This window comes from Dermacentor andersoni, chromosome 6, assembly GCF_023375885.2.
Source record: "Dermacentor andersoni chromosome 6, qqDerAnde1_hic_scaffold, whole genome shotgun sequence".
Classification (NCBI taxonomy): domain Eukaryota; kingdom Metazoa; phylum Arthropoda; class Arachnida; order Ixodida; family Ixodidae; genus Dermacentor; species Dermacentor andersoni.
Window position 1 is genome coordinate 16,952,973 of NC_092819.1, and position 12,692 is coordinate 16,965,664.

The 12,692-nt window shown below is 48.3% G+C and overlaps 1 protein-coding gene across 1 annotated transcript in view; it reads right to left on the reverse strand.

Annotated features, from left to right (window-relative positions):
• Positions 1 to 12,692, reverse strand: part of LOC126521268 (midasin) — a 386,114-nt gene that overhangs the window by 62,323 nt on the left and 311,099 nt on the right. Inside the window, exon 62 of the mRNA XM_050169921.3 lies at positions 10,966 to 11,171. Within this exon, the coding sequence (XP_050025878.1) occupies positions 10,966 to 11,171 (206 nt within the window). The remainder of the gene's footprint in view (positions 1 to 10,965; positions 11,172 to 12,692) is intronic.

Genomic DNA, 12,692 nt, shown 5'->3' on the forward strand with positions numbered 1-12,692 from the left:
TGTAAAGCTGCAACTATATTTTCTGTGGCTATATGTTTCGAGGTCCCAGTTCCAGTGTCTCACTTTTAAAATGTGCATGACTCACCCACCAGTAAGTCATGCAATTATCTGGCTAACTACCGGGAACAAAATATTCAAGGGGCACTTTGTTGTGCCCACGTAGACGAATGCAAAAGCACTGCGACCACTGCGCGATGCCTGTGCTCTTTCAACCTTTGAGTAATTCATTTTTGGGACGCCTAGTTCATGAGTGCGCGTTCGCAACTGCTAAATTACAAGTACGGTAAAAGCTTGTTAATGCGACTCTCGTTAATTTGGAAATTTGAATAATTTGGACGGCTCTATTGGTCCCGGCCAAAGTGCATGTTAGTCTATGGGACCAAACCTTCGTTAATTTGTCAGAATTCGGCCCCGCACCGCTTAATTCGAACAAATGCTGCCGGCTGCCGCTACACGAAAGTGTGGTAAAGCAGAGCTGGTACCACAGGAGTGAAACCGAAACCTGAGAGGCATCGCCATCGTCATCAATTAGTGGGGGCGATCGCTGCATCACCGAACACCGGTGTCTTCTTTCTTCGCTCCACTGCGCCTTCGATGCCATTTTCCCTTGTGTTGTTGAGTCGGTATCATCTCTTTTTGCAGAGTTTTCTTTTTTCGTAGTGACTGTGTTTTGCATGCCACCACCATCGTGCGCGACAGTGATGGCAACACAGGCAAAGCGGCAGAAGTACTAAGCCAAGAACTTGGCGACTAAGGTGGAAATTTTGCAGGCTTTGAAGAACGGCGAATTGCGACAGCATGTTATGACCAAGTACAATGTAAAGCAGAGCACGTTTGGAACATACATAAAAATGAACAAATTCTTCAGAGGAGTTTCATGCATCAAGAAAGTGGTTGCGAACCGCAGCTCATCCCCAGCTCGAAGAAGCTTTGCTCTAGTGGGTTACTGACTGTCGCAATGCGCAACTGCCAATGTGCGGACTTCTCATCATGGCACAAGGTGAAAAGTACGCTGCAATGATGAACATTGACTCATTCAGAGCTTCAGAAGAGTGTGCGGTGAAAAGGGCAGCGTTGATGAAAGCGTGACCACCCAGTGGAAAAATGTGAAGCTGCTTGAGCACATCGCTGCATATGAACCAAGTGACATGTTCAATGCAGACGAAACTGCTCTATTTTTCAGAGCTCTGCCCGACAAGGCGTTAACTTTCAAAGGGGACCCGTGCATTGGTGGCAAAAAGTGCACGCAAAAGATAACTGTGTTTCTTGCCACCAATATGACTGGCACGGAGCGCTTGCCACTTGTCATCGGATTGATTGTTGTCATCACTTGTCAGCGGTTTTGTGAGGCCCGAGCATGCGGCAGTAGCCGACGAGGTGTCAGTCGAGTCCACCGATCACGACTCCCCAACCTTCGATGCTGTCCTTCCCAAAGATGTGACCCTTCAGGCCTACATCGCGATTGATGAATGTGTCGCCACGACTGGTCTCCTGACCAATGAAGAAATTATTAATGATGCCACGGGTGCCCGGGAAGACCATGATTCAGACGAAGAGTCATGAGAGCAGGTGTAGCCACGACCTCATCGCACCTCACGAGAAGTCACGGAGGTGCTTTTGATATTGGAGGACGTTTGCCGGAGCACTTCGGACAGTTTGTGGGCTGTTGGCCACTTGGAAGAGTTAAGAAAAATTGTGATGTCAGCCGGAATCTGAGCAAAAAAGCAGACGACTATTGCAATATACTTCAGTAAATAAAGGTATGCTTCTCCAACTTGATTTTAATGTTATTTTTCCTGTTCATTTGTTAATTCGGCATTCAGATAATTCGGACATTTTTCCCGGTCGTGTGAGATCCGAATTAATGAGCTTTTACTGTATTGCAAGTGCGGCGGTAAAAGGTGCCTCAATAGATTCCGCGCGCGAACTGTACAAACAATGTCTAACCGATTGCATACGCATGCGCTGTAGCTTAAAGGAGGTGATGTACAGACGCTTTCCAAGCATAGAGCAACGCCGCCTTCCAAGGACACCTTTCATATGCGCGGCTCAGCACCAATGTCAGCGGCCCGTCTCCGAACTCTGAGGATTTGCCCTTTGAGTGAAGGTCTCTGCCTAGGCATCCCTTCTCTCATTTGGCGCCTCAGTCTTGGGCAGCTATTCAGTATCAGTTCCACCTCGTTAGGAATTACTTTTCCGATGCGTGAGACAGGCAGCCGAGACCATGAGTTGTTTGATGTACCGCCGTCAACACGCGACTAGTAAATTCCTGGTAAGCGCTGAAAGTTATTTTTCTCATTTTATTCCTTTTTTTTTTACACACTACATTTAAGTAGTGTTAAGTTCGCCGAAAATGTATCATATAGCTAGCCGCATTCATGACTGCATAGGTACAGGTGGCTCCGAAACCACAATGTTAGAACCATTGAGGAATACTATGCAGTGTCACCTGCTGCGATCAGCAAAGCCCCTATTGCGCGAGAAATTTAATGCATTTGAGATATACGAAATTGACTTTGAGTGACTCGAAGTGAGCGCATCATGCACAATATTGTGACGCTCTTAGGTGCATAGTGGGTTCACGAATGTGACGCGCTTAGGTGCATAGTGGGTTCACGCCTCAAAAAAGAGTATGCGGGGGCACCGGAGGGTAGTGAACGAGGACGACGACGTGTGGCTGGCTGGCTGAATCTCGACAGGCGCTCAGTTGACCAAGGCCATCGCTTCTAACTCTACCCGGCTTCAAAGTAACGCCTTTTGTGGGCGTAACAGAGTGGTGGAGGTGCTGGGTACGACAGAACGTACCACGGAGTCGCAACACCTAGAACTTCGCCGGAGCCGTCATCTTGCCGGTCTCTTGCCAACGACCTTCCCTATGGCTCAGGACGGAGGTGGACAAATGCCAGCAGTAGTTTCACCTTCTCAAAGGTCAGCGCCAGTTGGACCTTTGCGGCACTACATGGAACCACGCTCGTTCGCGGGAAAAGTGGGCGAAGACGTCGACGAGTGGCTGATGCACTACGCAAGGGTGAGCCGCTACAACCGTTGGGATTCTGTCACTCAGCTTGAATATGTTGCACTCTTTCTGAGTGAGACAGCGCTGATGTGGTATGAAAACCACGAAGACTCCCTAACAACGTGGGAGCACTTTGTCGAGGAAATTAAGAAGTGTTTTGGCGACACCCACGCCAAACAGAAACGCGCCAAGAGGACACTTGCCCAAAGAGCTCAAGCTCCTGGAGAAACATGCACTATTTACATAGAGGAAATCCTCAAGCTGTGCAAAATCGTAAATCCGCAGATGTCCGAGGAAGACAGAGTCGGACATCTCCTCAAAGGAATTGCAGAAGATGTATACAATTTCCTCATAAGTCGGGAACACGTTGATTCCGTATCAGATGTCGTGCGTCATTGCCGTACGTTTGAGACGTTGAAAACACGTCGCATTGTGCCAAAGTTTGGACGCCTGGCGAATGTGACAACCATTGCCAGCGTCGATGAGAGCCCGTCTGCCGATCTTTCGTCTACTATACGGCAGATCGTGCGTGAAGAACTGCTGCGGCACCAGGAACTTGCGCGCGACGTCATACGACAACCTGACGCTTATTACCCGCAACACATGGCGCCTGCCGCACCCTGCGCTTCCTGGCAACCGGCGGTATGTGTCACAGACGTCAACCACAGAGGTGCTCCATGGCCACGTGAGGACACATTTACGCCCGAACACCGACCAGCAGAACACCCTCGCCCCAGCAGGTTTGCACGCAGACCGACCGTTCCTCCTGTGCAGCAGGCTCAGCCGCTCCGCTCTGCTACACGACCCCCCACGGCTGAGCGCTTCGAAGGGCAGTTCATCGATCGTCGTTTACCTGTGTGCTATAGCTGTGGCGACTTGGGTCACATTGCCAGGTACTGCAATCGCCGCCAACCACCGAGGTTCGACCGATCGACGATGTCTAGGCGGTACCGCGCTCCTCTGGGCGAAACATATTCGCCCTCGCACACATATTTAGGGAACTTGCCTCACCAGCACCCGGAGACGCTACGGAACCGTTCTCCAGTATCCGATCGCAGCTTGACACCACCACCCGCTCCTCGTGTAAGCCGGTCGCCCTCTCCGCGGCGTCGATACCCGTCGCCACCTCCGGAAAACTAGCCAGCGCGGCCGTTGGAGGTGAGGTCGCTGGACAATCTTCGATATCGACAGAGATACCTCCAACCATTTGTATGTTTAAGAATAAGGTGTTTGTATTAATTGACGGGGTTTCATCCATGGCCTTAGTGGACACGGGAGCAACCGTTTCAGTGATGAGTCTTGCGTTTAAAAGCCTCCTAGGACGAAAGGTGATGTTTCGCTGGGACCGTGCCGATACGTTTCGCGGAGTGAGTGGGGAGTTGTTGTATCCTGTGGGCGTGTGTAATGTAGACGTTACCTTGGGTGGTCAAATATTTAACGCGGAGTTCGCTGTTCTACCTCATTCTACGCATGACGTAATCCTGGGTCTTGATTTTTTGAAACTGTGTGGTGCCACCGTCGACTGCAAAACGGGTGAAATCAGTGTAGGTACGAGCTTTGCTGCGGCCTTTATGGAAGCCCCACCGTATCGTGAAAGTGTGCTTTGTGTATCCCGGGATACAGTTGTGCCTCCGTTATCCGCAACGTGTGTTTCAGTCGCCTGTTTCCCCACCACCGACGGAACGTTTGACGCTACCGTGGAGCCCGTTCACCTGAGTTGCATCAAGAGGAATGTACTGATACCGTATTGCACGCTGTCAGTTGTTCAGGGATGCACCAAATTATGGGCCGTAAACTGTTCGAGTGAACCTGCAATACTACCACAGGGTCTGAAACTTGCCGCCTACCATGAAGATCACGTGCTATCGCTCGCCATCCTTACAGAGGCCCTTGATTCTGCGGATGAGCGCCATTTCGCTAATGTCTGCCCTGCGGCGCACTCCTCATTTCTGACTATGGTAAACAAGTCGCTCAGCACTAAGCAGCGTCACGAAGTGGCGAATATTCTGCTTAAACATGCCCGACTGTTTGACTTCTCCCAGCAAGAGGGACCACCATTGTTTCCTCCTTCTCGTATACACCATCGCATCGATACGGGATCTGCCCAACCGCTGCGGCAGAAACCATACAGAGTCTCACCATCGGAACGCAAGGTGATCAATGACCAAGTCCACGAAATGCTAAATAAGAATGTAATCCAAGAATCCTGTAGTCCGTGGGCAGCGCCAGTGATCCTGGTTAGAAAGAAAGATGGTACATGGCGATTTTGTGTTGACTACCGCCGCCTCAACACCATCACTAAAAAGGACGTATATCCTCTTCCGCGTATTGATGATGCTATCGACTGCCTCTCATCAGCGTCTTACTTTTCGTCTGTTGACTTGAGGTCGGGGTACTGGCAGATTCCTATGCACGAGGCAGACAGGGAGAAAACGGCATTTGTAACACCAGATGGACTTTTTGAATTTAATGTGATGCCGTTCGGGCTCTGTAATGCGCCTGCAACTTTCGAGCGCTTCATGGACAACATCCTGCGTGGTTTGAAGTGGGAAGTATGCATGTGCTATCTAGATGATGTAGTGATTTTCGGGCGCACGTTCAGTGAGCACAACGCACGTCTCGATCTTGTGCTAGACTGCTTGGACAAAGCGGGTTTGGTGCTCAACTCGAAGAAGTGTCATTTTGGAGAGCGCCAAACACTCGTTCTGGGACACCTAGTGGATAAGGACGGTATACGACCTGATCCAGCGAAGACTGCTACGGTGGAAGCCTTCAAGCAACCTCGCCATGTAAAAGAGCTACGCAGTTTCCTAGGGCTTTGCTCGTACTTCCGCCGGTTTATTCGTGGATTTGCCAACATCGCGTATCCGCTGACATGCCTCCTCCAGAAGGGCGTTCCCTTTGAATGGACTCCTGAATGTGAAGCTAGTTTTCGTGAGCTAAAGTCTCGTCTGACGTCTCATCCCATTCTCCGACACTTCGACCATGCGGCTCCCACAGAAGTTCATACGGACGCTAGCGGTATTGGCATCGGCGCCGTCCTTATTCAACGCGTCGACACCAAAGAACATGTCGTCGCCTATGCGAGTCGTTCTTTAAGTAAGTCCGAGCGTAACTACACCGTTACAGAGCAAGAATGTCTTGCAGTTATTTTCGCAGTACAGCGCTTCCGGTCGTACCTGTACGGGCGCCCCTTCACTGTGGTGACAGACCATCATTCTCTCTGCTGGCTGGTTAATCTCCGTGATCCGTCGGGCCGGCTTGCGCGTTGGACACTCCGTTTACAAGAATATAACTTTACGGTTTCTTATAAAAGCGGCCGCCGACACGCCGACGCTGACTGCCTCTCGCGCATGCCGCTTCCAACGACGGACTGCGACGCGGACAACTTCGACTGCTATATCGCATCACTGGAGCCGGGATTTCCTGATATAAATACCTTCAAGGTCGAGCAACAAAAAGACAGAACTTTAGAACCACTGCTCATTACTGCAAGGCAATCAGCACCATCCACTCGTTTCTGTGTTCGTGATGGGGTTCTTTACAAAAAGAACTATTCTACTACAGGCCCACGATATCTTCTGGTGGTCCCGGAGAGTCTCCGTGTCTCCGTCTTGCGCGCTATGCATGACGATCCAACATCTGGACATTTGGGTTCTGCGCGAACTCTCTACCGCCTCCAAGAAAGGTTCTACTGGCCTAAAATGCGCCAGACGACCGCCCAGTATGTGTCCAGCTGCAGCGAGTGTCAACGTTATAAGCGTCCGACGAGTGCTCCTCCTGGTCAACTCCATCCAGTGCCACCCCCCAGCTCTCCCTTTGAGCAAGTTGGCATCGACCTCCTCGGTCCTTTCCCGCGTTCATCCGATGGGAATCGCTGGATTATCGTGTGTGCCGATCACTTGACACGCTACTGTGAGACAGCTGCAATACCATCGGCTACTGCAACCGAAGTATGTATTTTTCTGCTGCGTTTTGTCATTCTCCGACATGGACCTCCCAGAGTCATCATCAGCGATCGTGGGCGGCAGTTCACTGCAGACGTGGTCGAAGAGATGCTTCGTCTATGTGCTTCAAGGTTTCGACATTCCACCCCGTATCATCCCCAAACAAATGGCCTTACGGAACGCACGAACAGAACTCTTACTAACATGCTGTCCATGTATGTCGAGTCAGATCATAAGAACTGGGACAGCGTGCTACCTTTCATTACGTACGCATTTAACACCTCAAAGCATGAAGTTACGGGCTACAGTCCCTTCTTTCTTCTCTACGCTCGTCCGCCTCGTTATACACTAGACACTATCTTCCCGTTTTCCAGCCACGATAATCTTTGTATATCAGAGACAGTCTGTCTTGCTGAAGAAGCCCGACGACTTGCTTCGTTACGCACTCTTGTTTCACAAGACCGCTCGAAGGCACGCTGCGACCGCCGACGCCGACACGTGATATATGACCCCGGTGATTTAGTGTTGCTCTGGAAACCAACCAGGAAGCGTGGACTATGTGAAAAACTGCTGGCCCACTATGTTGGACCCTATGTTATTACGGAGCGCATCAGCGAATTAACCTACCGCATAGCACGTCTCACATCAAATGGCCGACGGTCAGCAAAGACTGAACTTTCGCATGTCGCCCGTTTAAAGCCCTTTATTTCTCGACAGCCTGTTTGACTTGCCCGGCGGGCTTCGTCTGCGCGGAGGGAAATGTGACGCTCTTAGGTGCATAGTGGGTTCACGAATGTGACGCGCTTAGGTGCATAGTGGGTTCACGCCTCAAAAAAGAGTATGCGGGGGCACCGGAGGGTAGTGAACGAGGACGACGACGTGTGGCTGGCTGGCTGAATCTCGACAGGCGCTCAGTTGACCAAGGCCATCGCTTCTAACTCTACCCGGCTTCAAAGTAACGCCTTTTGTGGGCGTAACAATATTATTACTTTTGAGTCGGCTGTATATTTTTTGCCTAGTCGAATTCATGACCGCCTGCGTATGTGTGGTCATCGGTATGCCTGTAGGGTTTACCTAGTCGAGTTCATGGCCATCCACGCACATGTGATTCCGGAACTATGAGGCCAGAACCGTTTAGAAATTGTTCTATATTGAGTTACCCATCGTGATCAGGAAAACACTTCTATCGCTGATAAATCAAAGAAGTTTTTAGGCATGTAGGGCCCTCAGGGCTGTACTTGTTGGCGATAAGGTAGCCTCGCCGCCTGTGGGATTAGCTGACTGAGCTATGTCGAATGCTCGGTTACGATAGTCGCAAGTTCGAATCCCGCTATAAGAGCTCTCCCCTCTCGATGGTGAGCTTGAAATTCACCTCCTCCAGTGCACAACATCTGCAGGCTTGGAGTGATGCCTGTCACTGGCAAAAGATGCCGAGAGCGAGTGGGGCTATACTAATCCAGGTACAACCAAATTAGGAAGCCCACTAAGCTTACACAAGACATTCCCTCACCAGAACAGGAATTGGCCTCCCTGTGCAGTATTCGGCCACCTCCTCCCAAAATGGCTCACTCAATTACCAAATGGCCCTCAGCTCCCAGCAGCTGTGGAGCACATGACCAAGGCAGCGGTCAGACATGTAACGCAGCAGAGCGTGCTAAGAATCTCTGGGTCCGGACAGGCCGCCACTGGAACCTGACCTTTCTAACGTTTAACACCCGAACCCTCCCGAGTGAGGCTAGCTTAGCAGGACTCTTTGAGGAACTATCAGACATTGTTTGGGATATCATCGGCCTTAGTGAGATTAGAAGAACTGGTGAGGCTTATACATTGCTGAATAATGGACATGTCCTCTGCTATAGAGTTCTCCTAGATAAGAAGCAGTACGAGGTAGGTTTCCTAATCCATAAGCATAGCGGGCAGCATCGACGAATTCTACAGCATTAATGAGAGGGTAGCTGTAGTCGTAATCAAACTTAATAAGAGGTATAGATTAAAGGTAGTACAAGCCTACGCTCCAACATCCAGTCACCACGATGAGGAAGTAGATCAGTTTTATGATGTTGAATTAGTGATGAGGAAAGTGCAAACTAAGTATACTGTAGTAATGGGCGACTTCAATGCAAAAGTGGGGGAAAAGCAGGCTGGTGAAAAAGCAAGTGGCAACTACGGCGTCGATTCTAGGAATGCTAGAGGAGAGATGCTGGTAGAATTTGCAGAAAGCAATAAACGTTGAATAATGAACACCTTTTTCAGGAAGCGTAGCAACAGAAAGTGGACCTGGAAAAGCCCTAATGGTGAAACAAGAAATGAAATTGACTCCATACTTTCTGCTGGTCCCAGCATAGTGCAGGATGTAGAAGTGATAGGTAGGGTAAAGTGCAGTTATCATAGGTTAGTTAGGGCTAGGACTTGCCTCAATTTGAAGAGAGAAAGAGCAAGATTGGTCAAGAAGAAACAGGTCAACCTAGAGGCAGTAAGGGTAAAGGCAGACAAATTCAGGCTGGTAATTGCAAACAAACATGCAGCCTTACAACAGAGAGATGATGATGATGATGACATAGAGCTAATAAATGAAACCGTAACTAGGCTGGCTGCAGAGGCAGCAATTGAAGTCGGAGGCAAGGCACCAAGGCAAGCAATAGGCAAGCTCTCCCAAGTAACAAAGGACCTAATAAAGAAACGACAAAAAATGAAAGTGTTCAACTCAAGAGATAAGATGGAATTCGCACAACTGTCAAAACTGATCAACAAGGTGAAAATAAGTGATACTCGAAACTATAATGTGAAAAAGACTGAAGAAGCCATAAAAAATGGACGCAGCCTCAAATCGGTGAGAAAAAAGCTTGGCATAGGAAAAACCAAGACGTATGCACTGAAAGATAAGCAGGGTAATATCATCAGCAATCTCGAAGATATAGTAAAAGCAGCGGAAGAATTCTATACTGACCTGTACAGTACCCAGAGGAGTCAAGATGCCTCAATTACAAACTGTAATGACCAAGCACCATGACAATAATCTATTCATGTACAGATGGCCTTCGTTACTCTGACCCTGACGGTACCGACAAAATTATACGGCGGGTCGAATTAAATATGATGCAGAAAAAATGCCTGCACACACCGCCAATTCATTTGGCAGTATTTGATGTATTTTTACATGCCCCTAAATCAAATGCATGTTCCCAATTTCAAAGTGAGCTTCGCCGCAATACATACATGTTATGCGGCAAACCATACCAACACCGCCAAGGTGGTTTTGGTTTTGTATCGGACTGCGCCAGGCAAACAGACTTTTTCTTTTGAAAAAAAAAAAAAGGCATGTGTTAAAATCGGGTAAATATTGTAATCAGACACTGTCAGCTACTGTTATTGTTGAGGATATTTTAAGGGTGGGCCGAAAAGGCGTTTTCAGTGGGAGATGGCGTGTGTTCAACGCATTCACTCTGCCGAGACACACGCTGCCACTAAAGGGATCACTATTAGGGTCACCATAGGGTCACCATAGGGGTCAGGCGCGTGTGTGGCAACCAGTCAAGTTTGAATTACTCAGCGGAGGTGAATTTCAGGATCTAAATAGTGAAAGCCAGTGGGATCCTCCGGTTGGGATCGAATTAACTGAAAAATTGAATTACCCAGAGTTGTATTAATGAAAGTCTAGTGTATTGTAAAATAAACACATTTTCAATTGATTCAGCCATTGGCGATCAGCCCTAGTGCAATCTTGGAGCTAAGGCACTCTTCTGGAGCAAATATTTTTGCTGCTTATTAGCTGCAATAATATGGAGACATTGGATACTAAAGCACCTGCTTTCTCAATGGTAAATGCTGTAATGATCAAAATTATGGGTTATGTTGCAGAGCATGCTGGAACACATTATCTATTGCATTTATAACGCATGAAACAGCACAAGTTTCAGTATTGTCTCCTCTCGTAACTGCCATTTACAGTCAAGAACGAGTTCCGACAGACAAATGAATAACAAACAGCAAAAGCACAGATACCTTGCTAGGGCAGCTGCCAGCCAAGGCAGCAACACTTGCAATGCAGCGATAGTAGTAGCGATGACACCCGGCCCAGTTCTGGCTTATGAAGTCATCCACAGCTGAAGACAAGCGCCGTTTAACTGCGGCTGGCAGCTCAAGTGCTGGTGCCTCAAGCATGCTATGAGCTGTTGGACCAAAAAGCTGGCCCTTGCGGTACGACAGGCCTGCACATGTGGCAGTGTGCAGAGGTTAAAGGCTGTGGTAAAATGTACATTCAAGATGCAAGAGACTGAAAGAGGTTGACATATGCGGTTTCTTTGCAATTAATAATATCACATCTACATTTACTTCACTTCTTCTTCATTTTCCTCTTTCATTTATTATGATAGCCATGAGAGTTTCAATTTTCTGGCCCTGCCTATTGAAGTTGTGTCCAGATACGCCAACCATTTTCAAAAGAACCACACTGCTACAAAGAACACTTCAAACATGGTTGCGGTAAAAGGAGGGCACACGCGAAGTTCCAAAACACGAAAGCGCAAGTGAACTGGGCACACGGCAGCAGCAGCAGCAGCCTCCCCCCACCCCCCCCCCCCCCATCGCTCCAGTCCCCTATAAACGTTGCTCCAGTCCAACCGCAACGAAGATTCGACTGCTGAGATAAGCCAGTGCTGTGTGCTGTTTTCAGAAGTCATGAGGAAAGGCCCTTGCTTTCAGCTATGCTAGGGTAACTATGCTTCCAAGGCTCCAGTGTGCTTCAAGGCAAGGTGGTACAGCGTATGGCAGCAGTTCACCTCCAAGATTGGCGCGTGCGCCAGTGCTATCTCGGAGGCCATGGCGGTGGCACTCTCATGCGCCCTCTCAAGCACTTTGATGCACCGCTGCCACGCGCAATGGCACAAAGAGTTGGCGGTTACTATACAATTATTGGGAGATCACAGTGCATTGATGCTTCATTTACGTCATTACTGATAACAGTTCGCAATGACATTTACCTTTCTAACTTTTGACTTTTTTACCAGAAGAGACGTATAAAACATAACTTCACAGCTCTTGGTGCACATGGAACTGATGCTGCAGCCATAATGGCAAGATCTTTGCAAAGCGCCAGCATGCCGCAGTAGTTTCCACTTCCAGCCAACTGCGACTTTTTTGTTTGTTTGTTACATTGGACGTTCATCACTCACTCTTTGCAATAAAGTTGTTTGACATCGCGACAAAAGTTTCGGAAATAAGGTGTTCCGGATATTACGAACTTCGGATAAAACAAGCATATTCTGTTGGATTATCAGGGTCCGTTGTAACGAGAGTCGACTGTATATGGTCGACACCTTGGTCACCGTTGGCTTACATGTAAATATATTGTAAATAGCCTTGTGCATCAGCTACATGTAAAATGATTGAAAATCCGATTTTCGGGCCAAAGATGTATTGAACCATAACTGCTGATGACAGCTTCAGCGTTTTTCATTTTTGCACGTTTTGAAGGGTGAGTTCACATATAACGAACTTTTAATAAAACAACAATTTTTCACAATGATAATGACTTGTTATAAACAGGTTCGACTGTATAGCAATGAGTGCAAAGGAAGCTTAGCTTTTCTTCAAAATGACCAATGTAAATACAGAAACCAAGATCGATGGTGTGGGACCACTCCACAACCCTAGAAAAATTTAGCCTGTATGACCACTGCTGATAACACTAATTGCATGAGGAGCTTGATAAGTATCGATGTCCATTACAG